This window comes from Xiphophorus couchianus, chromosome 15 (genome assembly GCF_001444195.1).
Source record: "Xiphophorus couchianus chromosome 15, X_couchianus-1.0, whole genome shotgun sequence".
Classification (NCBI taxonomy): domain Eukaryota; kingdom Metazoa; phylum Chordata; class Actinopteri; order Cyprinodontiformes; family Poeciliidae; genus Xiphophorus; species Xiphophorus couchianus.
The window spans coordinates 7,802,995-7,829,459 of record NC_040242.1 but is presented as its reverse complement, the minus strand read 5'-3'; the positions used below and the strand labels follow the sequence as shown (position 1 = coordinate 7,829,459).

The window sequence follows — 26,465 nt, the reverse complement described above, 5'->3', positions numbered from 1 at the left end:
AGCTTTTTGCCCTGTGCACGGTCCAACGGGGTCACACTGACCCCGCGTGCGCTTTTACTAGGGTTTTTTTGTGTGGATAAACTCACCGCTTCCTTGCTGTCCGACTGTGGCATTTGCTGCGCTTCTAATGAGCGTGGTGCTAAAACCGCAGGAGGGTTCATGTTGTATATTTATGTTTCACCTTATCTGATTTTGCACCCGGTTTGTGCAGTGGAAACTACAGGGGTTATAAAATGCTCCTACAAAACCGCTCTGGTTGTTGGGGAAAGGTTCCTGTAGTAAAATATTCAAATTTTAGGGATTTTTTTTTTTCTGCAAACTTGCAAAAGACTATTCTCAGATTCTTTGATATATTTTACTCTGCATGAGCTCTAGTGAGTTGTACATCCACTGACCTGTGTCCCGTATTACAAGTCAGTGGACCAAGCATGTTGGACCAAAGTGACCAAAGATTTTTTTTTTTGGACAGCATTCAAGAAAAAACATCACAATGTGGTGACTTTTAATGTTAACTTATTGAACACATACAGTAGGAGAGGATGTTTATTAAGTGCAGTTTGCTCCATATTTTTCTCACATTTCTTCCTCCTCTCGTTAGACCCTGACCTCAGAGCTGGCTCAGGCCCGTGACGAGTCCAAGAACACCCAGAACGATCTCCTCCACAGCGAGAATGTGCGCGCCGGCCGAGACAAATACAAGACCTTGCGACAGATCCGGCAGGGCAACACCAAGCAGAGGATCGACGAGTTTGAGGCCTTATAAGACGCCGTCGCCACTCAAGCGCACGCCCTTTCTGAATGGTCACTATTCCTCTTGATTTGCTGCTGAGACACACACAAACGTCCCCTTCTCACCCACCCAAAGACATGTTTAACACGCGCTGGTAGCTGACTAAACAGAAGCAGCAGAAAACTGGGAGGACGCAGCGCTCTGCAAAACCTTAGTGCCAAAATCTTTTGTCCTTTCTCTTGTTATAGTGTTTTGAATATTGTCACTTTTTTTGATGGAGTCGGACCAAAATAATTGTTTTTCACTGGAGGTTTAATGAAGTAGTGGGAATCTTGTTATAATGCACCTAGTAATCAAATCGTTGCGTTGGAAGAAAAGGCCTTGTTCGTAGCGACCACTCAGAAAGGGGGAGACAGTATACGCAGGAAAATGTATCTTTATTTTCCATTATATTTGAACACTTCCAGTTATGTTTATTTTTGCTTTTAAGACAAAATCATAGTTTGATATTTATACTGTATATGGGACATAAAGGGTATTTCGTCTTGGTTTGTATATTTTTGCTATCTACTAATATTAAAACTTTTAATTTTTCAGAGGTTTTATGTATTGACCCAAATAACAGCTTAGTCTTATGTTCCATATGTTTTCCCTTAGATCACTTAACTAAAGAGATTTATTGTAAATTATTAACCTTATTGTAGGAGAACTCCAGTTGCAGACAAAATAAATTTAGATGAACTTTCCAGATTACTTTCTTTTCATTAGCTGTGCAGATCATTCAGAGCAACGTGTTGAATAATACGAAGCTTTGTTTGTATTTCTATCAGTTTGTTCAATGTCGCATTGTTACAATATAAGAAGCACATGTTGAGGGTTTTTACCCTCTAAAGTGGCCTTTCTGTCTGGTCACTCACAGTTACAATGACATGTGGAGGTTTGTTTTTAAAGTTGGATTTCTCACCAAACTCTTGGACTAAAGTAGCATTTACTAAAACCGTCATGCAGAAACGCTCGGCTATGCTGGGATTTGTATATAACCAGGATTTTATAATGAGGTTTCAACATATTGCCAATAAAGTAACTTGATTTGTCACCCCTGTGTGTTTATTGCAGGATTGTAACTTTTTGAATTGAGCATGCATGTGGGGCAGAGAGGAAACTGTTGCAGAGAATCTCCAGTAATTTGCATTTTGCTCCATACAGAATAAAAAGCAAACATTTGCTGTAAGGTCGCTTCCATAGCAGGGTGTTCCCGGACGTCACTGGAGCCTTGTGGATTTTATTTGTATTTTATATTATCAGTTTGCTTCTTGCTACTGAAATGATTTATTTTTTTAAATAAGATTTGTTGCCTTACAAAAGGCAATTAAAATGAAAACAGACATAAAGTGGAAGACATTGAATGATTTAAGTTGAAGCACCAAGGAGAAAAAGGTTTTTGTATTTAAATTTTGTTTTCTTCTACTTTGTGTTAGTTAATACATATTGCAACAATTTTCTTTTATTTATCTTATTAATTTAGATCTGATCAAATATCTCTTACACTGGATGTTGGGTCTTAATTGATATTACATTTTTTTTTCACTTAATCAGCATTCAAAAGTGATAGTTTATTTTGATGTTCTAAATACCTAAAAAAGATTATTTTTTTTAAGTTCATAAACATTCAGAACAGTTGAAGAAATTGCATTAAATTTGCAATAAACCACATATATTCCCAATAAAATAAAATTAACTTTAGGCTTTAACTAGAATACTTTTATAAGAAAAAAGACAAAACTAAAATTGTGAAGTTATGTGATTATTTTGTGTATTTTTAAGACTTTTATTGGAATGTAGGTCAAAACTTCTTTACAGGTAGAGAAGAGAAGTTTTCTGACTTGGTTTTTATTCCAGTAGCAGTATGATTATGTCATCATACTTCTGCAATGTATCAGTAAACAGGTTGTCATACAGTTAGAAATAAATACATAAACAAATAGCAACATAAATTAAAAGCATTATGAATAAAAGATAGTTGTGACAAAAGGAACATAAAGAATAAAGTGCCCAGTAGTTTGATAATAATAATACTAATAATAAAACTTAGTCTGAGGGATGTTGAGTATCGCCAAGTTTTCTGTCTGTTTGCAAGAGTCAAGTGAAGTCAGGCAGTTTTCCAGTTGCCATGGCGACTCAGGAAAAATACTGTGTCATCGACTGCAGCTCTCCTTCCAGAGCAACAGCGTGCCAAAGCCTTGAAACCAGAGGAAGTCTCTCACATGCTCCGAAACAAGAAAGGCATCATTGTGCAGAACGAAATGCTGAAGAGCCAGCCGGACCCACTTGTCCTGCTGAAGAAACCACTTCCTGCGATGCGGCGGCTGTAGCTCCAGGTTACGTTTGTCAGACATGTCAGTGCTTTCAGATCGTCTCGTTTGAGATGCAGAGTTTAAAATCGTCACGTTGAAGAACTAAAGATTAACGAGGGATCTGAATCTGAAAGGCAGCAACACTTTACTTTAAACGGTTACGTTTGTAAGCACTAAATATTTTGGTGATTTAAAGTGGGTCCACTTTTTTATGGCATGAATTGTGAATTAAAAATAAATTAATGATCATTTAAAAGTTGTTCTACTATAAATGTGATTTATGAATAAACCTCATTCACTACTTTTTTGAAGCCTAATTTATTTAACATGCAATCTACTCTTAGGGAAAAGTGCCAGCTCTGTTTTTGTTGTATTTGAAGATGTGAAACATGTTGATTTTGAAGGTAAAGACAGAAACGCGTCGGCCAACAGGATGCAGAGTTCACATAGTAAAGAGTCTTCCTTTTGGAGAGCTACCAAAAGGAAGACATTAACATAGTGAATAATTGTGTGTACATAAACAAAGATACTCAAACTCCAAATTTACTATTTTAAAAACAAGTTATTCATGATTAGAGGTCGGAATATTCTAGATGTCATAAATAATCTTAAGGAGCAAAACATGTTTGGATAAAAATGTTAATTTTAGATAGCAGATTTAGTCATAAATTACTGACTCTAGTAGAAAAAAAATGACCTAAAGCATCAATACACACAACTATACCTACAGTTAATATTCTCTTATATTTTACAGATTATCTAACTGAAGAACCTTTATGCATTGTCTAAAGATTAATTCAAATTTGTCTGAAATCCTTTCAGTTTCACTTCCAGCTGTAATTGACCGGCTTGGTCCAAATTGATATTAAAGCCTTTGCAAACTTTAGACAAGCTAACAGAGAAAGACCATATATTTAATTTAGGAGTAGACTTTATACACTGACTTTTATAAATGTTTTTTCCAGGGGAAAAACTTGATTTCCATAACATAGTATTTTGATTTGTATGCTTCATAGATTAAGTTTAACGTAAAGTGTTGCTATAGGCATTTGAAAGCAGACGTCTGCTGTTTTTAGAGTACATCCAGTCCTCCTCCAGGTGAAGCTTTGGCCTCTTTGTCTTCCCCTAAACAGATCATACAGACTCATGAGTATCAACATAAACACATGACACCACATATTGTTAAATCTCTCCTCTTGAATTCACACCAGAACACACAGAACACACCCCACCAGCCTGCAAACTTTAAAGAGCACACACACCCCACACACACCAACACCCACACACACACACACACACACACACACACACCCACTCAGATTATTTACACACTCTGACGTGGGTGTTCAGAGCAGTGTTTGCATTATGGGGAGTGAGTCTGACGCCTCTGATAAGGCCTGTAGTTGATCGATGCCTGTTGGGACATGAACCTGACCACACGGTTTTCATAAATGAGGCCGTTTACTGACATCTAGTGGCCAAAAGTGAGAACTGAGAGATCAAGTATCCTGATGGGGTTTTTATTGCTCTACTTTTTAAACGGTATGGAGATTGTGAATTATTATAATTTTTTTCTTAATGTGTGGAAAGCGCTGGCTCTCTCACGTAGCACACCAAACCTCATTACTACCATATCTAATCTTTACAGTGTGGTGTTTCATTTGCAGTGCAGACAGGAAAATCATAAAATCTAATCTTTTTGCAGGTTAAGTGTACACATATTTAAAAAAGGAAATAAGGTTTCCACTAAAAGTAAGACAGATAAACTCACCAGGATGGTAGGCGGTTCAGTGACCATTGTACTCTGCTGTGCCAGTCTCAGTCTGATAAAAACAGAAAAACATCAGGATTAACTTCAAAAGAAAAATCCTTCACAGCCACACCAAACAGAGAATGGAAATATGGAACAGAAAATGTTATTAAATGTTGATCAAAGACCTCATATAATCAGCAAGTTGCAACTAAATGTTGAAACAAGGCAGCAACTCAATGTTATGCGACACTAATTTCCACTTTGCACTGATAAACCGTCATAGAAAATGATGGCTACAACTACAACACACAACTTTACTGAGTTTTTGAAACAGGAATATGAATGTGAAGTTTGAATTTACTGTCAACATTAAACATACAAAATATATACACATACACACCCATTAATATTTGGATAAATGTCCCTCAGCAGGTTGTGGTAACCAGCAAGGAGCTTAATTCTGGTTGGATCATTAGCAACTCTTCTTGGAGTTTATTTATATTGGTTGGTTTTTCTGCCAGAGAATTGGCTTTTAATGCCATATCCATTCTGTTTTATGTGTGTTCAGAAAACGCATTTCCATTCAAGTTTTATTCATCTGACCAGATATGTCACTCCTATATGAAAGACAACGGTTTCTGACGTTCTAGGAGAGTTTTACTGCCAGTGCTTTGGGTTATTGAAAAGAGTGGATGAATTAATAAAGAAGGAAGATAAACAAGATTCAAAATTCTTCCAATTCATCACAAATCTGTTTTCAAATAGGATAGTTATCGATCTGTTTTTTTAACAGCCACAACCTAAAATCCCATTGAACATTTGTTGACTTTGATGCCACAATTTCTGACAAGAAGAGTGTTTAAATAAACAATTTAAGAATTTAATTGACTATTACTACTACTACAAAAAAAAAAAAAAAAAAAACATCTAGCAGAGGTGCAATTTGCTAAGGGACATTTAACCAAATATTAGTTTGCATTTCTGTATATTTTTGATTCCTCAAAAAATTCAAACTTTCCCTCTCAATCCTTGTCTTTCAATACTGAAGTAATTAAAACATTTCATGAAGAAATTTTGTTCAAACTTTATATAGCCATAAAACATGTTAAATCATAAATACTGGACGACATTTCAGAGCTTCTGTCCCTGTTTGAAGCTAAAACGCCCCGTACCTTCGGACACAGCGGGTACCAGTAGAGGCCTTGGAAGGTGCTGTTCTCTTGTCTCCAGCCGTCCAGAGGAAGCAGCACCTCACCCAGAAACACTTTCCTTTTCAGGGGCCCTGAATGCCAAACAGATGCCTGCAGTCTCTTTCCAAACAGCAGATGGCGCTCTATATTATACTGTAAGAAGACCAATAAAAAAATGTTAAACTTACAATAGAAAAGAACTGCACTTCTATCTATTAACAATTATTTCATGCTCCTTATTGATTATTTATGCCCCTTAAAGACTTTTAACCTTAAATATACCAATCAGTTAGCTACTATTAATGTCAATTAACTATAAATATATGAGGGGTCATAATTAGATCACAAATCGTTTTTTGACAGAAAATGGGATGCTTTTTCGCTCGTAGCGATTGTTGAAAAATGACGTCATACTTATAATACTTTATCTTATTACCTTAAAAACCTCATTATAAACAGGGTCGGTCGTGTTTTTCTTCACCGCTGTCTTCAGTTTACTGTTCTTGTCCGGCAGCACGTAGAGTTTCACGTATCTACACAAGGGAATAAACACAGGACGATGAGGCTCAGGCGGTGAGCGATTAGGCGTTTGAAACATTCTGTCATGAGGCTTTTCTTACGGGTGACTCTTCTTCTTCTTGCTGTTTCCGTACGTCAGGTTTCTGCAGGCGCCCACTGTGATTTCCAGACAGGAGCTGCTGCTGTTGTAGGCCACGGCGAGCTCCATCTCCCCGGTTACAAGGATGCCCTCAAAGACGCCACTCTCGGTGCCAATGCTACTGATGCTGCCCTGGGAGGTCAATAAAAAACATTTCTCCTCATTTTATGTCTCAAAGGAAAGAAAGATTCAGTGTGAAGAGCAGATCACAGTCCGTCTTCTGATTTCCTAATTAGAGGATGTTGTTTGAGGATGTGTTGCTGTTATCTCTGATCACTCACTCTGTGATTGAAAGAGTGCTCTGAGCTAAATGAGGTTTCTTCCTCTGCACCGGTAGATGAACCTTCGTGGTCGCTGTCTTTGCTTTTCTTGAACAAGTTTGGAAGACTTTCACGTTTAGAGAGCTGGAAAGCAAAACAAAACAAAAAATCAACAGTTTGTTTTGCTGGGTTTTTAAAAAATTTTTATTTTTAAACACACAGATAATTTGTGATGATGACAAATAACGTTCAGCAGCTTTGATTGACTTACGGAGCAAGATTTGCTGATGTCCGTGTCTGACAGGCTCTTTTGGGTGCTGTAGCGAAAACATGTCCCCTTTTGGTTTAGGTCAACTGTCAGCAGGTCTCCTCTTACATCATGTTGAGAATTGGAAAATTCTGCAATGAAAAAGTGAAGTTGCACACTACAAATATATAGACAAGAACCAAGTAGCTGCTGAGCTAAAAGATTTGGCCCGGATAGCCTTAAAAGGCTCTTCGGGCATTGATATCTTTATATCTGTTGTGCTTCTGTTTCTGAAGCCTCTGCTGATGCAGTAGTTATAAAACATCGAAGGGATTTTTTTTTCTCTGTTGTATGAGTTTGAGCGTATTTCCTCTGTGGTTATGACTGTGCGTATATTCAGCTTCCTGGGGGACAGATGAGGGCATATTGATATAACATCCGAAGGAAATCACGTTTCTGGATCAAATTTGACTGTAAAAGCACTCATACCATTTTGTTACGTTATAAACAACAAACTTAAACGTGGATTTGTTTGTGATAAACCAAGGTAAGTAACTTTGTAATTGTGAAATGGAAGAAATATAATGCACAAATTTACAAATTAAAAACTGAAAATAGCAGCATGCATTTGATTTGAACCTCTAGTACGTTCATTTCTACTTAGTAAATACGGTACTTATGATGATATTGTACAACCTCAGTATAAAAACAGCTGTTCTGTGAAAGTGTCAGGGATTTATTTTAACGAACAAACAAGATCAAAACACCTCAGCAGAATAAGTCCTTGTCACAATCTGCTGCATATCGTGTGAGGAAGATGAGAAGATTTCAGCTTTTTTTGCGGAACACCATCTTACACATAACCCTAAAACCAATTCTCACGAAACATGGTGGGAACGCTTTGAGCAATCCACTCTCTCATATTTTGTCATATAGTTCATGACTTCAAGGAATAGACTGGGCTTCCTTTTATAGAACAATCTTTCGGCATTAGAAATTGACTGCTTTGTGTGAGACTGTATGTGAGTAAATTTGAAGCTGTCTATAGAAGTGGATTAATCAGATTATATATATTTGTAAAAATAAACTAGGAAGCTGCCCGGAGCTAAACACAGGGCAATACTAGGAAAAAAAATAAACTTGCTAGAGGTTAAAAAAGATTATAGACTGGAGGGATGTTCATCTTCTCAGACAACGACCACAATCATACAACCAGAGCTACAATGGTGGGTTTTGAGGTTGTGGGAAGATTTATAACTTGTTTTTCACACTCAATATTCATCCAACCTGATGGAGATTATGCTTTGCAAAAGTCTCTAGATCAGTGCTTCTCAATTCCAGTCCTCGGGCCCCCCTGCTCTACATGTTTTAGATGTGCCTCTTTACCAGAACAACTGATTGAAATGATTGCATGACGTCTTCTGCAGCCAACAAGTACTGCAGAAGCCTGTTAATCACCCAAAGATTCAATCCAGGTGTGTGGTAGACGGGAAACACCTAAAACATGCAGGGCAGGGGGGCCTGAGGATCGGAATTGAGAAACGCTGCTCTAGATGAACAAAATGGATAGGCCTTACAGACTTTATAGCAGAGAAAGTTGGTCCTACAAAGTATGAACTGAGGGGCATTGAAATGCACAACAAACTTTTTAGATTTTTATTTGAAAAACAAATGAAGTGAAGAAAATTGCTTTTTTCTTCTCCTTTTATTTCAAAATATACTTGCTATTTTCTGTTGACTTATCCCATGAAATCTCACTAAACCTTGGTGGTTATATATCTATAAAATGTTCCCAGGGTTATGAGTTCAGCTTTCAATGTGAGAAAAAAGAACTTACTTCTAATGTGACTCTTGAAGCAATCCTTAAGATCCTCCATAGATTGTGCAAAAGCCTTTGAATTCTTCAGTTCCTGCAGATCAAAACACAAAAGCAGTCAGTCAGTCTGTTGAGCTGTTTCACCTCTATGTCAAGTTGGAATATTTCAGTGCTTTACCCTAAATTTGCCTCTAAAATCCTGTTCCAGGTGAGGTGGAGGAGTTGGAGGCACAACGGATATGTGTCTGTAACATTCAGGAAATAATCAGAGAAAATGCAGAAGGAACTAATGAGAGAATGAGTAAACACAAAGGTAAATCCTACCTCTGCACAGTGTAGAGGTTCAGTAGTTTCTCTCCCACTGTCTCATATTTGTCTGTAAAAGTGTGAAATACTGTAGATTTATACTCATGCAATAAAAAAAAACATGATAAGTGCTTTATATTCATGCAGTCTGAGTTCAAACAAACCTTTGGTGGCAGAAAATTTCTTTGCCTTTTCTTCCAGAAACCATTCTCCTGATCTGATCTTCACTTCCCTGTTGAGAGGAGACAAAGACGATCATAAAACAGTTCAAATTCTCTAAAAGAAAGTGCAGAAATTATTGTTTTATCAATTTGTTTTCGTTTCAATCACCTCCATCCATGTATATTGAACTCAAGCTCATTATTACCCTAAGTTCCGCAGTGCAAAAATAAAAAAAAATCCTAGCAAGTATTTTTGATCTAGTTTCTGGTGGAAACATCTTAGTACACTTGAAAGAGGAAAAAACTAACTTACAAGTAACCTTTTAGCAAGACATACAGTAGGAGCTTGTTTTAAGAAAATCATACAATAATATTGATAAAAAGAACTAGTTTTTGTGGCAGATTATTCACTTATAACAAGATATTTTTCCCATGGTACCAGTGAAATAAAATAAAACACTAGTGGCAGTGGAACTAGTACTTTTTCAATTGTATTAAGATTATTTGCACTAGAAGTTAACAAAAATACTTAATAAGATTTTGTGTTTTAGCTTATTGTAAGAAAAATTCAGCAAAGAATGGCATTGTGGGCTCACTTTATGCAAACACTTTATGCTCTCTAAATACCAGCCAGTTGTTAGAGATGCAAGCCAGGAACATAGATCTTCTCAGAGGAAAAACAAATGACCACTTTCCAAGTGGGTTAGGTGTAAAAGAAACTTTAGTGTCTGTGACAGCACCTCATCCCACTGTTAAGTTTGGTGGAGGTTATGTGAGGCTGCGTTCTTGTTTATTTTCCAAACTATGAAATGAAGTAAAAAGGGACAAAATTGCAAATATGATATTGAAGAAGAAGAAGAAAAAAGAAGAAATGAAGAAGAAAAGAAAACTCAGAAAGTGGTTGTGTTGCTGGGTCTGGATCAAGCACTTTCTGTTAAAAATCCAGGTTTTCTCGTCACTTCTTATAACTAACTTCTTTTGTCTCTTTGCTGGAATCTTGGGAAACATTTCACTTTTATCACAGTTTGTTCACAATAGAGACCTACGGCCGCTTCACAGCACAGTGGCTTTAACTGACTCAAAGTGAAAGTCTCAATTATATAACCAACCAACTGTGCTAGTGGCGGTTCACACATCTCATTTCTTCATTCACCGAGTCACGCAATTCATCTGCACGGCTGCATCACCCACCTGTAAGCATGGCACACGGTGCACTTCCAGTCTGCAACCCCCACACGGCACCGGCTGCAGATGCGGTGGCTGCAGCCGCGGCACACGGCGCCGGTGTTCCAGAACTTCCCCAGAGGCCTCTGGCACCGGGCGCAGGTCCTCTCCCCGTACTGCCGGGCGTAGCTCTTTGCGCCCTTCCTCCGTAGGTCCTGCAGATCGCACTTCATCTTCCTGAAGTAGAAAGGGACAAAACCACGGATCTTTAATGCCTTGGCTTATAGCCCCTCTCTTTTTAGCTGCAGTTTGTGTGTCGGCAGCAGCTGTGGAGATGCTGTTCTTCCTTGCGATTGGGGAAGGTAGATGAAGGATGGAAGAACTGCAAACATGCAGTCAGTCGTGTCTTGGGAGTGGCCCAGTCAAAGTCCAGACCTTACAGCAAAACGTGAAAATGTATGTCCACGTGTTTCACGATATTTTGCAAAAATAATAAAGTGCAAAAACAACAAAGTTGATAGAGATTTACCTCAGAGGACTTGGTGCTCCATTAAAACGCAATAAAATATGTAGAATTTGTGACTGTAATACTTTGTGAGAAATTAGCTGGATTTGCTCATAAAACAGACTGACTCTACAGCTCACTAATGCATCCGTTTTTGTTTTTTTAAAAACAAAAAAACATTTGTATTTAAAGACCAACACATACGTCATATTTACACTGAACTGTTCCTTTTTAGGACCTCCATCCGAGCTGTCAGTTTCTGACTCATCCTGCGTTACTAAGAAGCAGTTTCATCGCAAGACCTTCATGTTAGCACAAAACTACTCACCTGATCCTCTCCTCTTCAATCTTCCGCAGATGTTTGTCTCTGTGAAGAACCTCCAGGACGCGTTCTCTCTCCAGAACTTGGAGAAAACTTAAATCCATCTTTAGAAGGCGACAGTTTCTGCTCAGATGTATCCGCTTCTGTCCTCTCTGAAAGCGCACCGCTCTGCTTTCCTCTGTTATGACTCCACCTCCTCTCGCTCTCTCCTCTTTAAACCTCCCCCTCTAACAGGTCCTCCCCCCCAGACCTCCTCTTTTGCCTTCTGGAGCAAAAAAAAAGATGAAACACAGAGAGATAGAAAAGGTCAGCGTGATTGCATCTTTTCTTTCTTCTGACTGTGATGTCATCGAGACGTAATTCCTGCCTCAGTCAGATACGATGCAATTTTCTTTATACATGACTAAATTACATAATTCTAGCCACAAAAAAAAGCTGGAAATACCCCGTTAATGTTCTTCTCTTCACAGTAACTTTAGAATATAATACTTATTTTAGGGTTCCAGAGAAAATGAACTTCCTCTTTTCTATTTTAGTTTGTCCTTCAGACAAAGTCCTGTGTCAGAATCGCTCTCACCTTCTTCAGACGTTAAACCTGTTCTCTCTCCGCTGCAGGAAGTGCAGTGGCGCTTCAATGATGTCTGCAAAACAAAAACCAAATGCCAGGTCTTGCATTATTTATGACTGTTGTGCTCCGGTGGCCTAGTTTCTCTTCTAATACAGAAAACCTATTCAGCTCATTCATCATCCCTTTCTGTAAGAGTTTCAGCTTCACTGCAAAAAACTAAAATAACTGTAAGAGAGAGAAGGGAGCATACTATAAAACGCTTAAAAAAAGGAGAAATAAACTCTAATATCTTAAAGATCCTAGCCAGTTGTGCACTTGCAAGAAAAACACAAAATATATACGTATATAAATTTGAAAAAGTGTAAAACCTTTGCTAATTGTGCTTTGTGTGTTCCATCATACAACTCAAATACTTTGCTGCATCCATACAGAATAAAAGTAAACACATTTGAAGGGTCATTTTGATTTATTGTCAATTCAATCTATCAAAATATTAAGAAAAAAAAAAGCAATGACATGTTGCTGATGCATGATTTGACACAAATCCTAGCATAAATGCCAAATCACTTAAATCAAGACAGGAAGATGACACAACAAGAAACGCCTCATAACACTGAAACCATGACAGTCAAGTTTTCATGCCTGGGGAAATTACAAAGCTGTGTGACAGACGTCAAACCTACTTAAAATAAAACAGAAACATTGAGTTTATCAAACTTCCTGAATCCAGATTTATTGATATCCTTTTCTGTATTCCAGGCAGGCAGAAAAGCTTTCATAGTAAAGCATTTACTACACGACTATGTTCCTGTCTGAATACTTCAATGTTGAACTTCTCTAACAAATCAAATTCAGAATTAAAATTGTATATTGTGAAGGAGGCAAAATTGTTGCTTATTTTGTTGTTTTTTCTTAATTCGCTTAGTTAAGAGGGAAAACACACAATCACTCCACCATCTACACTGATCTGCATTCATGATTCGCAGAAATTACTGCTGACAAGTTGATACCAAAGCTGCTAAGATTCACGCTGCCTCGCTTTGTGTTTGTCTGAAACACATCCTCAGTCTGACTCGGGAGGAAAAAACTCAGACTGACTTTGAAAACTCTTGGCTTTAGGCAGCAGTGGACCTTTTAACAGGACAATAATTTGACACATATGGTCAGTGTTGTCAGGAAGGATTGTCAAGTCTCCAGACCTGAATTAATCAAGAAATGACGCTTGTGCTTGGTGGAGAGGAAGCCTTTAAACCATGAAGATATTTATATTCATATGCAAAAATATGACTTTAGAAATAACTTGTGAAGCCACAACTGAAAGCAGATATTTAGCCAACTGTTTCACTTTCTGACACTAATTCAGACTAAGCTTTTTCTTTGTTTGCCCAGTTAGGATTCACCTGAGTACGTTTTTGTACTTTCATTGAAGTCATAAGTCTACATAAGTTACAAATACTCTGGTGTTCTTCCACAAGCTTAAGGCAATGGCTGCAAACAGAGGCACAATTATACGTCCCTACATCTTTGAAAAGCAGAAGTGGAGCCTCCTGCGCGACCAACAAAAACGTAGCAAGTGGCTTTTGGGTGGCAAGCAACAACAAAACACTTGTCTTGACAGTGGTAAACCCAGCTGACCAAATGTCCAGCAGTTCAGCTTGGGGTGCTAGGTAAAGAGTCTGGGCTTGGCTGGGGTTGCTAGGTAACAGTGCAGTGCAAAATGCCGCAAAAACCGCTTTAATAATTAGGAGGTTTTTTGAAACTTCTCATTTTTCAGCCACCCAAAAACATTAACTAGGTGCCAGGAAATGTCTGAATGATTTTTTTAAGAACTTGGATTGTTTTTTAGAAGAAATGGAGACCCAAATGGAAGAATAAAAACATACAAAAATGGAATTTTGTACGATACGTCCCTTTTAAAATACATCCACAGATTTGCCGCCTATAATGGAAATGTTTTGATTTAATCTTATAAAGGCATGAAACCGTAATCTGTGAATTTGAAGAAAGTTATAAAAATATTTTAATTAGAGAACAGAGATATATTTAGCAATTCTGACTGAGGTAAAAGAAAAAAAGATGTCTAATATATTGCCAGACAGTGAAAACTGCATCTGATAGTTGAGGGAGACACATATCTACAAGATTTTAAAGGATAAACTTAAATTAATTGGATATCTTACTCAAAAATAATTTAGTCCCTAAAAGGGAAAATCTGTGCTTGAGGTCATCACTTCCAAGAAAGCAGCGTCACAGCTATTGAGTGGTGCAGAAGTGGCCTGTTGAATAGCTCAGTGTCAGCCTGTATTAGCAGATAAGACTCTTCACTTGTACTAACCAGAGCTGCCAGGAAGCCTGCGGAAAAAAAAATCAGTGTTGGTTTTAATTAGACATGATTGATGAGCAAGGGACACAGCAGCTAAGGCAGTGGGGCGACAGTCATTCCAGGCCTGACAGGTAAAACACACTCATTTCTCATGCAGCCCTCCTATGCAGAGGAGATAGATGAATAAGGCTCTACGTGGTTTAGCAGAGACACAGTTCCAATTTGAGAACAGAGAGGGGGATGGTCTGACCGTATCAGCAGACCACATCAGTGACAGTAAAAGACACCTAAATGACTACCACGGAACCTAAATATGGCTCCAGAGTAGCGTGAGAATGACCAAACCAAATATAGGTGACGTGTTCAGCGGCTGCAGAAGAGTTTCCTGGAAGATCTGAGGAAGGAACTGTATGCAAACTCATAGCTGCAAGCAGATTCAGATGAGAAACCAAAAGCTCCTCTGAGCTCACGGAAGAGGGGTTTAAAAAATAATCTGTGTTTTTGAAGCTGCTGTAAGAAAGTTTTATAAAACAATATATATTTTTAAGTTATTTGTTAAAACTATCACTGACAGTATGAGACAGATAATTTGCAAAAAAAATCGACTTCCTTTGTTTTCTTCCTATGATCTGACTGTCACATAACTGTCAAGAGTACTGTCTTAGCGTTGTTAATCACTCCTGTGTACGCGCTTCTCATATCCTCCCTCTTTCTCTCTGCTACACTACAGCTAGTTCATCACCACACAGCCTCCCATGAATGCTAAGGCTAGTTAGCATGGCTAGATAAATAGTTTTTGTGGAATGGTAAGTTTTTTCTAACAATGATAGTTTTAACAAATGCATAAAAACATATTTTTGTAAAAGTTACACAGCTTTAAATTCTGGAAAATCACAGTCCACACCGTTCCCAAATGTTGTTGCAAGGAAATAAACTTTAAAACACCTTTAAATGAAGTCATTTAAAGTAAGCAGTGCAATTGTTTTACAGAATAAACTGCATTTAGGAATTTTGTCTTCACATAGTTCCTTCTTACATCAACATTTCTAAAAACATCTCTGTACGTAATATTCTAAGAACATTTGACCCCAGAAGGTGATGAGAGTTTCAACACGTTAACCAAGCAAGCCAACCAACATGTCGGACAAAAGTCATGAGAATTGAACTCTTTCTGACGCCAATAGGGAGAAAGCAGAGAGGCTACGTTTGTGGTCTGTGAATTAGGTTACTGCAGAGCTGAGAGATGCTGAGCAGAGAGCTGCAAAGTCTTACCTTCAGTTTGAACAGCATTGATAGAGCGGTCAGCCCGAGGAAGTGGCAGATTTTTATACACGGCAGAGGAAATGTGTGCAGCTCTGCTTCCTTCCTTTATGTGTTCACAGAGGCTGTTGCAAGCTGGAGGAGTTTTACAATGCAACAGCTGCTTGGTTTTTATTTTATCTCATTGGTTCATCTGAAAAAGTCCCTTTTTTGTTGACGTGAGATCGCGTAAAATTTCTTTTTGCATCAGCACTGATTCTGATTGAATAGTAAAACCCCCCTCCCCAAAAAACAAATAGTAAGTTTGGTATAGAATGTTTTTTATATGAAATAAAGTATTTGTTTATATTTATGTTTCTGATAATACTGAAAAGAAACACATCATGGACACTTTGAGGAACTCAATGCAAAATCGATAAGTTGGAAATTACAGTGTGGTGATTCCAAATTTATATCCACACGTACACACATTTGCACAAACACTCATACATGGATTGATAAAGGACCCATCTGAGCACAGACTGCCTCACTTTTAAAAAACAAACAGAAATAACATAGAAATGAAAGAGAACCAGGAGGTAGAGTGATGGTGGTTTGATCCAGTCTGCATGGAGAAGACAGGAGAAAAGCTACACACACATGTACACACACATTACTGAAAAAACTCTCAAATAGCAACACATAAAGCCCTGAAGGAAAGAAATTCAAGAACAGATAGAGAACAAAATCACTGATATATACACTCAAATTCATTCTGACGAGGCTTGTTTGCCAGATTAAAGTAGCATTTAAGCAGATATCAAACATTACATTTTATTTTTCTCACAGATAATGTTTTTTTATTGGTCTGAAGTGACATTTTAATCTTAAATGTCATATTTTCATTAGCTGTATGCAGAAAATCATCATAATTAACAGAAATACAGGCTTGTGAACATTATTTTCAGTGTAATTAATCAATATAATGTGTTTCATGCCAGGAATTCATTTTCTAAAATATATTTGCTGAACACATTTTTAACTCTAATTCAGCAAGTTATTGAACATAAAATACGATTAAAGTATTTATTGTAGAATTTCAGATGGGGGATTTAGTGACATCTAGTGGCTCAAACTGGAGATTGCAAACACATACATACAAATAAAATGATCTTAAAGCCATAAATTACTTTTTCTCTTTGTGTGGAAAATGGAAGAGAGGGCAATAAAAGCTAATTATAAATAGTTTTTTAGTTATTTAATTCTAAAAAATACAACAGCTAATTGACTGCTAGAAATTGCTTTTAATTTAAAAGGTGTAACGACAATGAACCCTCTTCCATTTTCTTTCACACACTCATTGGGATAAAATAAAAGCACAACAATTTTGTTTCTGTATATACATCTTCTGCCTGTGCAAGGGTAAATAATCCATACCTGGATAACCAACATACATAAACTAAAAACAGAAGAAATCTTTTCAAAAATTGATGAAATGCTAAAAGTAGTACTGGTACAAAATCATACAAATAAAAAGAATTTATTAAAATTAGAAAGAAACAAATCTTGGATGGGTAGACCTCTTAAAGTATGGCATAATTTATTTGATTTTATTCAGTACAGTAATGTATTCCTGATATTTCACAGGCAACAACTGTTCCAGACAAAAAACGATTTATTTTTCCCAAAAAGTCTGAGGAAGTTCAAAGATTTTTATTCTTTAAATCAAGATTCACTGCATAGATTTGTGCCTAAATTACAGGAAGACTGGTCATAAAAATTATTATATGACCAATGAAGTGAATGGCTCTTCAAGTTAGAAATATTTTGGTTTGAAAGAAGAACCTTTTATCCACTGTTTATGGTGCATCCAAAAAAGGTAGCTGCATGCCCACCGATCTGGCTGTATTTGGTTGTTTTAGCCATAGTCTCTGAGTTTAAACAGTGTGTAGAAATGTTTTGAGCTGTATCGTTTCTTCCACCGATATCCTGCCATGGTAGAAGCTGAGTCCCGTTAGCAGCTCGATGTCTCGGACTCGTGCGATGTGAAACCTCAGCCACTCCTCCACCCACGTCAAGTCAGACTCCGCCTGACGAGAGGCAGAAAGAAAACTTCTGTCACGTTACAACCACTAGCATCAATATAATACACTGGAATATTTTATATATAACACTGTGTTATATGTAATGCTCTCCTTGTCTGTCTCGGAGAACAGCCATGTTTGCTTTTGTGCTAATTTGTGAGATGTTTTAGTACCTAAGATTCAAATGTCTGCCTGGATTTTTGTTTTTGCTTATTTTAATCGTACGCAGTTCTTTAAATGTCCTGTGAGTAAATATATTTGCCCATTTATCTATAACAACTGGAGCTTTCAATATCTAGCATGTTATTTTCTCAATTTACCCTTTATTAAAAGAGTGTCCCTCAGATTAAGGGGGTACTCTTAATCTGAGGGCGGGGGTGAAATTAACGTAATAACCTAATGTTGGCTGGAAAGCGCAACGTCTCCTCTTTCAGAAACGGTTGGAATTCTTCAGATAGCGCAAAGTGTGTTGGAATTACAGCACTGCAAATTTGGCTGGATTGTCGGCGCTACGATTGGTCTGGAAAGATTAAACGTTTTCACGACTTTATTTGCCAACCTGTCTGGTTCCTTCTTGGTCTTCAAGATCCTACTTGTTCACTAATCCTGCTCTGGATTAGTGGTTATGTCAAGTCAAGGCAAGTTTATTTGTATAGCACATTTCAGCAAAAAGGCTCAAATACTATCATTACAATTCTCAAGCAAATTAAATATATCAATCAATGTTTCAATTATTATAAATCAAAGGCAAATCTAAGCAGGAAAGTTTTTAAGCTTTCATTTAAAGGAAGTCAGTATTTCATCATTTTTGCAGTTTTCTGTAAATTTGTTCCAGATTACAAAATCTGGATTACTAATTATAGATTACTGAATGAATAGTCCTTTAATCCTGTAAATGTTCTTCCGGTGATAAAAGGCCGACCTTGTAATTGTCTTTATGTGTCTTTGAAGGTTCAGGTCTGATCGCTGGTTTCCAGCTGCAATAACTGAAGTTGTGAGCTGACTCTTGATCGTTCCTCTTTAGATCCCATAGATGATAACTTTAGTTTTGTTTCTGTTCAGCTGGAGAAAATTATGATGCACCCACACATTGAATTGTTCAAAGCATCTGTTCGGTGCTTGGATGGGTCAAATAGTGACATCATAATCTAGATCTGTGTGTTATTAGTGAACAGAGGTCCTGTAACAGACATAACTGTTCTCATTACTGCATAGTGATGTTAAGGTACACATAAGTTGACTCTATTTAGAAATAGGTGAAGTATAATTACATTAAGATGACCTGGATTGTAGCACCCCACAGTTATTCTGCTTTGTGTTCACATGAAAGATTGTCCCCGCGATTTCTCTACATTTTCACGGCGCTGTAGTACGGAGGTTTTATCTGACGTAAAGTACACAGAGGTGTGGTTGGTGTTACTCACAGCACAGAACTCTGAGTAGTCGGGTTTGTGGGGCATGATGAAGGCTATGGCCTGAAGTGGACCCTCACAGTTAACAGGAGTCAAGCTTGAGTTTCGACAGCTGGTCATGATCAAGAAGAAATGCGTTGGCACTGAAGTTTCGTTCCTGGAGAGAGAGGAAGGTTTGTGGGGTTTTAACAAAAAACAGCTGGAACAAAAAGAGTTTCCTGTGAAGAAGAACATTTTCTTTAACTATTTTGATTTCCATCTTCTGTGATGCGATGACAAAAATCTGTTTTTTCCCCCCCCTATTTGTCAAAAATAGTCCTGCATTGCAACACCAGGGGCACTACCACAAGATAACTGCCAGGGGATATGAGGAAAGGCTGTCAGTATTTCCTGGTTAAATCATAAATGAAAGAAATAAACATCGCAGTAAACGGAAAAGATTAGAAGAACATAATCAGTAATGATGTATAGCGTTCTTCTCCAAAGCTCAGCACATGTGGTTTGATGAGATGTGACCAAACAACCACCATATTGTCAACTGGTTTTGATTTACGTGTTGCACGATCTTTGTTTAGCAACATTGTAATTGCCCTGGGTATTTTATAAAATATGCACAACCACAATTACATTTAAACACACTTAGCTCACAAGTGTTGGCTTAGTGTGAAACCTTTGGTCTGATCTTAACCAATAAATGTGTTGAATATATAATGACTACTCTGTTTGCTGTTTGCACATCTTCAATTAAAACTTCTTCTTGCTCAATTTTAAGGTTAGTTGTTTAGCTTTCATTTTCTCCTGAAATGTTTTCCTTTAAGGAATTTACATGACTGGAAAGAAAATCCGAGCATAGCTCAATTTCAGTGAAACATTTTTAGATCCCTAACATTTTTTTTTTCAATTTAGGACTGATTTTTTTTTATTATGGTTATATGCATCAGAGACATTTTTTCCACATTTCAGGCATGTCTAGTCACCTGTCTTGTTATATGGTTTGACAAATGTTCTGCTAAAGTTCATCTCGTTTTTCTTTTGCTGGTCATTTAGTTTGGTTTTAGTTTTTTGCCTGACTTTTTTCCGTCTTTATCAGTCTCTCTTTTTCATTGTTGAAGCAAGAACACTGACCTTAGCTGAGGAAATTGAGGATTTTTGTTCAATTATTTGTTTATAATTGCTAGGAAGAGTTCAAAATCCTGCTTTACAACAATTTCCAGACTGACAAATGTCATCATCTTTGCTGCTCGTCTTTTCTTTAGCTTTTCGAAACTTTTTAACTTTCTTTATGTTGTCAGACAGAACTGGTATGAAAGTGACTAGTAATAACAAAACTGATCGAGTCTGAGTCAGAGATCCATTCACGATGAAGATGCAAGAAAGAAACGCACAAAAAAAAAGAAAGTTGGTGAATATCCAAACTAATACAGTACTTGATTGAACAGCCCTATTTTTAAAGCAAGAGTCACATTTCTTTATGAATATTAAGTTACATTTATGCATTTAGTCATCTTTTTAACAGATAGAAAATAGGAACAGTTTTTAAAATGTCCACTTTTTTCAATAACATTTATTAAACAGAATATCACGCAACAGCAATCACTAAAGTTGTGGTTTATCTGTAGAAACTTACCCTGTGCTTTTACTGACTGGATCTACATTTCCATCAAAGTCTACATCAAAAATCGGCCCACTGACGATGTTGACTCCGTTCAGCTCTTGTGAATATTTCAAAAGTATAGAAGTGTGGAAATGGCTCCAAACCTCTGGAAAATATAAATATGCAGTTTAATATATGTAATCCTGTAATTTGTACAAACAAACAAATAACATTGAAGTTTGTGTTATCAGTGTAAACCTGTGTATCAGGAACAGTGAGCCACCAGGAGGCAGCACCTGCTAGCATTTTATAGGGATTCAGAATGCTGAAATTTCCTTTCGTTTATTGTTTATTTTCTGGCTAAACTCAGAGGGATTTTATTTATCAGAACTTAGCTAACAACAGCAGTAACCAGATTGTATATATCCAATTTATAAGGTGCATGTTCCAGATAAAACAAAAATAAATTAATAATGTTGATTCACAGTTTTAAGTTACTATGAAGTAACAAAATTTGTTTTGCTGCTGGCACTGAGTCAAAAAAGCAGATATTTCCTCAGTTCGGTACCTGATGAATAGAGTTACAGCCATGTTTTGTTCAAGCATGCACAAAGCAGTTTTTCTACTTGCCGGAGGACCAACAGCCATGAACATGAGCAAGTTGCATCACAGATTTCTGTACTTTGTTCAGCCTGTATAACAGCCTGTCCCCAGTGATCACAATTTTTAGTTTTGAAATGATTGCATTAATAATGTAATAACTCTAATCGCAAAATGGAAACACACAAATCTGACAAATACTTCAATCAATACTCACTTTTAAATGCAGGGAACATTGGTGCCATGTTACTGCTGATAAAAGAGTCAGTCTCTGAACCAGTGGCATTCAAATCTGTAAAAATAATGACAGGTGAAGCAACAGGATTTTTAAACTGAAGCAAAAGATGTCACTTTATGATGACTTGCAAAATCTACAAATGCTCACAATGTGAAATGCTACAGCTATTTTCCTGCAAAAATCAGTCTCAGACCTCACTTTGTAACATAGTGACAGGAATTAAAATGTTTAATTTGTGGTCATCCAGATCTCTTACACCTGCTGATGTGCGTTAATTTCCCTGTTTCAGTTCATCTGCTGAAGCTACCTGGAAGCAAACCTTTCTAGAGCATTGTAATAGTTTTTAAACCCCTTGAACTTTTTGACATTTTTTCCTCCTGCGGCAACAAAATTCTATATATGATATCAATATTTTACATGAAGTAAAGTGGGAGAAATGTAAAACCAAAACAAATCAGATCAGTGTTAGCGTGAATGCAAAAACGGCTTCCTCTGAACTGACGGGATCTCAGAAAAGGTTAGCGAGAGACTCTTCTCTCCTACGTGCTTAAAAAGGGAATTCATTTCTACACAGGTTGTGTCCCCTCCTACATGACATACACAGACATTTACACACACTCACAGGGTGGATGCAGCAGGCCATAGGACAGAGCGGCCTCATCTCTGTAGAGGAGACACAGCTGGCCGGAGGAAGATGGGACTCGAAAGTCGGCTCGAATACACCCATCTGGGTCCAGGGTTCGCACTCTGGACTGAGAGAGGGAATCAGTCAGCGGTGGACAGTGTGGACAGTTTGGACAGGACAACAGGACACGTCTCTTATGGTAGATCGCTTGGCTGAATTTAGATTTGAACAGATCAATGAGGAAATATCTCTCTTTTGGTCCCCTTTTCAACTTGAAAGTCTTATGAGAACGAAAATGCTTAATGTGAACTTGATGTCTAAATCTTTAATTTGAATATCTTAGTTATTGATACCATTTCATTATCTAACACATACATTATCTACAGGAAGTAAAAAAACAACAACAGTGCTGCAGGTTTAGGCAAGATGTTTCCCTCCTCTTCAAGGGTTAATATATATATGGAGTTAAATGTGCTTCATAGTTATTTAATCAAAAAAATTATATAAAATCACTTCAAACAAAAATGTAATACTCAATAAAAAAAATCATGTCAAACAACAACAAAAAAATAGAATTGTGATTAAAACTTGGATTTTCAAAAAAAAAAAAAAAAGCATGTCAATCAAATTGTAAGAATTATTCATTTTTAACAAAAACATTTTTAAAAAGCTTTTTTTTAATTGAAATCACTCATTTTTGTTTTGCATATCAGAATGTTTTTGGTTGACAGCCTAAGTTTTTGGTTGAGTCTAAGTTTTTTTTTGATGCTCCTGTTTTTGGTTGAACTCAACGTGTTTTGGTTGCGCTTCTCACATGAACATCCTGGGCGGGGCCAAAAGACGAGTGACGTAAGACGCGTCCCTATTGGTTAGCGCTGACTAAAGCGGATGACTCCGTCTCAGAACTCTGTCCCGAACTGCAGGGCTTCGGTGACGGGGCACAGAATCTGAATGGTAGGTAATCCTGACAAAATTACACCGTTTAGCAGCTACTGAAGTGTCCGCCCTGTTTCAAAGAAGAAATCTTACACAACTTATAACGACAGTCACATATTTTGTCTGCCGCGATCCCCGTTAGCATATCGTGCTAGATAATGTTAGCACTAGGTAAAGTGCATAAACTAGGCTTGTGTAATATTTGCCTGTCCACGCTTAATGCCTCTGTCGAGTGGCATTAAGCGTGGAAAATACCAAATGTATCTGGAGGAAATATGTGTTAAAAACTCTTGTGTAATCCTCCGTGTGTGTGTGTGTGTGTATTAACTAGCGTTGAAGCTAAAGTGGCCAACCTAATAACATTGTCGGATCGCTGCACCAATGTTATTAGGTCCACGTTAATGTGCACCACACCTCAAGTGACTGTTCAGATTATTTATTTACCAAGTACGTAATCAGTGCTGTGGATGAGGGGAGGCAATGTAACTCTTAAATATATATTTTCTTCCAGATGCAAAATGAAAAACCAAGCTGGTAGATCGCAGGCCAAAGGAGGATATCCACATAATTTCTGTCTTTTTTATTATTTAGTGTATGTGTCTTGTACTTAGTTTTATTTCGAATTAGATGTTGCATGTCTTTTGCTGTGTTATGTTATAAAATTAAATTGGTGTTCTCCTAATTCCCCATTCTAGCATGACCAGCAGAATGCAGCTGAAGCTGGACAGCCCGTAGGTATTACTGAACAGAGCGATTCCTTGGAGTTCATATTTACCCGTCTTAAAGTTAATATTTTTGCCCATAGCTCTTTGAAAAACAGCCCAAACTGAGTTGGAATGGATGGAGACTCTTCAAACCACAAATTCCTAATTGGATTGAAATCTGGTTTTAAATTGGGCAACTTTAGTTTGTACCTGTAAATTGCATTACAGAAACTGGATTCAAAGAATGGGAAGGTAAGGATTTTGTTTAACCAAAATGAATAGTAATTGTATGTTACACCCAGTTTCAATGTGCAGTACTGCTGGCAACATTAATCCTTTAATACTTTAATGTTTAATGCTGTAGTTTATGCATTAATAAAAACTTTTATTGATGTGTTTCTTGTTGGGACGTTTTTCAGCTCAGTCCGCTTGCAAAAATGACTCTCCTTAATTATGTTTAGAAAACATAATTTTCTTGGTAAACTAACATAGTAGGCAGATATGTTGTCCTGAGATAATGGCAATTATTTCTTAATCATTACAAAATAAACACAATATTACAAAATAATGAGATAATTGAAGTTATCTTCGGATAATGTGCAATGCCGTTTGTAATTATTGGAAAAAGATTAATGTAATTTAACTCTGCAATGCCAAATGTAAATTTTTTTATATGCCTATTTAGAAACTTGCTGTATCAAACTTGTATTATGGATCTCTAGTACCACAGGCAGAGAGCGTCAGTTCTAGTTTCCATTGAGCCTGGTGTCCTGGAATGCAACAATACGAAAGATAAAATATTGATACAAAAAAGATTATCTTTAAAATACAGGGTTTTTTTAGTTACTCAGCCAAGAACAACTTGAATGCCACAAAGTATTTCACAGAAAAACTGTAACAAACATGTTTTCATCAGTTTTTTTGATACTTTAGTACATCGTAAGCATCACAAGTACTATTTATGGATTCAACTATTCTTGATATTTCTGTGGAACGTGACTCCAAATTATTTGTGGAATAAATAACTGGACACCAGGAGTGTTAGTACCACAAAGACGTGTAAAGTAAATTTATCTTCATGTAGCATAAAAAAATCCAGCCTTTGATTCAGATACATTTAATCAGAGGGAAAGAAAAGCAACACGTCATATTATTAAAATTATCCCAAGTAACACAGTGATATTTCTGACTTTAGAATGGCGTTGGCAAATGCGCATACAGAGATAAACCTGCTGACCAAACATGCTGGAGCTCTGCTGGTAAAAACAACTTACTGCTACAAAAACAGCGAGGTGTTTCTTTTAAGCACTGGTGCTGTTTTTAGAAGCAGTAGAGACCCAAATGGAGGCACAAAATTGTGCAAAATATGAATTTTGCCTAATAGATCCCCTTTAAGATAAAATAGGAAACTAAGCATTTATAGAAAGTGTCACAAATATTTGAGCTAATCACGATTTGATCCCTAACCTCCATAAACATCGGAGATGCACTGTACTGGAAGCAAATATATTTAAAATAAATTTCACATTTGAATTTATCAAAGTAATTGTATGACTTTATGAGATGTACATTTTATTTCTCCTGAGTTTATTTCTTATATTAGACTTTAAAATGTTTATGCTTCTAATACATCTTTAACAGGGGTGTCAGTAAATATGAAGGAGACTAAGAAAAATAAATTTCAGTCAACAAGAATACATTAGTTTTTCTTTTTAATAACTTTCTGTGGTGAATTTTGTAAGCAGTCTCAATAGTAAAGAAAAGGTCAAACGTTTCTTTAACAGATTCTCTCATAAGATGACTAAAATATAATTCATTCTTTTTCAAAGGTAAATATTAAAATATAAAGTGAATTTTATCCCTAAGCACAAGTTTGTGTCTTTTATAACTAACTGTTTAACTTTATTGTTGTCAGAATACCTTTCTAAAAGAAACCTTTGATCTAAAGGAGTTTTACCCTGGTTAATTAATGGTTGAAGAAGAAGAATTAGAATGAATTTAACTAGCCTGAATGTGGACTGAAGGGAAACCTGAAAACTTCAGGTCATAAACATTAATTTAGACTCCTTCACTTCCTTCTCCTCGCAATTGTCTCAGTCTCAAACTTTCATTCACAGTACGAACCGTAGCAAACAATAATTGATAGGAGTTAGAAGCTCCTGCTGGGTCAGGCTGTCAGTTTTAATTTAAACCTGGCGCATTCTTGGAAATCCTATTAAAATAGAAGTAGCCGGCTGATCCAGCCTGCCAAGTTACGCTGATTATTTCTGTGGAGTATTTTATTTCTCCAAGAAATTAAATTAGGCTACAATTGATTTTGCTCCTGGAATCTTAGTCTTGACTGTACATGTAAATTTATTTTACTGTCTTTTTTTTTTTTTTTTTTACCAACAATGAATGCAGAGAATGTACTGTAGCAGGCTATATTTTGCTCATACTGTATTTGGAAAGCACATCCACTTGCTCAATCATTCAGAGGAATCCAAAGTCTCTTGGAAACGAACTGCTGCGCCGGAGGTTATGAATTACAAGAAAGCTCAACCACAAATGGAAAAAAGACAAGAACTGTTTGAGCCAGCATGGATAGAGAGGATGAGCAGCAGCTGTTTACAGACGGGATTCAGATGCTGTACAAACCTCCAATCCGCTGCCAAACCAAAACCACAGAAGAAATAC

General features: G+C 36.9%; 3 protein-coding genes across 3 annotated transcripts in view; 1 reads left to right on the top strand and 2 right to left on the bottom strand.

Annotated features, from left to right (window-relative positions):
- Positions 1–1,826, top strand: part of ezrb (ezrin b) — a 34,785-nt gene extending 32,959 nt beyond the window's left edge. The window contains exon 14 of the mRNA XM_028040158.1: positions 599–1,826. Within this exon, the coding sequence (XP_027895959.1) occupies positions 599–763 (165 nt within the window). The 3' untranslated portion in view covers positions 764–1,826. The remainder of the gene's footprint in view (positions 1–598) is intronic.
- sytl3 (synaptotagmin-like 3) lies at positions 1,462–12,258 on the bottom strand. The gene is made up of 14 exons (XM_028040159.1): positions 12,044–12,258; positions 11,473–11,731; positions 10,667–10,876; positions 9,479–9,546; positions 9,333–9,384; positions 9,187–9,253; positions 9,030–9,102; positions 7,217–7,344; positions 6,967–7,089; positions 6,648–6,817; positions 6,464–6,560; positions 6,010–6,180; positions 4,856–4,907; positions 1,462–4,209 (listed from the first exon to the last, which is right to left on the bottom strand). The coding sequence occupies exons 2-13, from the start codon at positions 11,568–11,570 to the stop codon at positions 4,872–4,874; spliced, it is 1,293 nt and encodes a 430-aa protein (XP_027895960.1). The 5' UTR covers positions 11,571–11,731; positions 12,044–12,258; the 3' UTR covers positions 1,462–4,209; positions 4,856–4,871.
- A 3,786-nt stretch (positions 12,259–16,044) lies between these two features.
- The window catches only part of enpp1 (ectonucleotide pyrophosphatase/phosphodiesterase 1), a gene marked incomplete at its 5' end in the record, with an annotated part of 36,206 nt that continues 25,785 nt past the window's right edge, over positions 16,045–26,465 (bottom strand). Inside the window, 5 exons of the mRNA XM_028040732.1 lie at positions 16,045–17,686; positions 19,105–19,249; positions 20,720–20,852; positions 21,504–21,578; positions 22,147–22,276. Of these exons, the coding sequence (XP_027896533.1) occupies positions 17,534–17,686; positions 19,105–19,249; positions 20,720–20,852; positions 21,504–21,578; positions 22,147–22,276 (636 nt within the window). The remainder of the gene's footprint in view (positions 17,687–19,104; positions 19,250–20,719; positions 20,853–21,503; positions 21,579–22,146; positions 22,277–26,465) is intronic.

Excerpts from the sequence above, each read along its gene's own strand:
- sytl3 (XM_028040159.1), bottom strand. The coding sequence starts at position 11,570 with ATGGATTTAAGTTTTCTCCAAGTTCTGGAGAGAGAACGCGTCCTGGAG. Across the intron at positions 7,090-7,216 it reads ACATCAGCAAATCTTGCTCC|CTCTCTAAACGTGAAAGTCT; the intron begins GTAAGTCAATCA and ends TTTGCTTTCCAG. Across the intron at positions 6,561-6,647 it reads AAGAAGAAGAAGAGTCACCC|ATACGTGAAACTCTACGTGC; the intron begins GTAAGAAAAGCC and ends TCCCTTGTGTAG.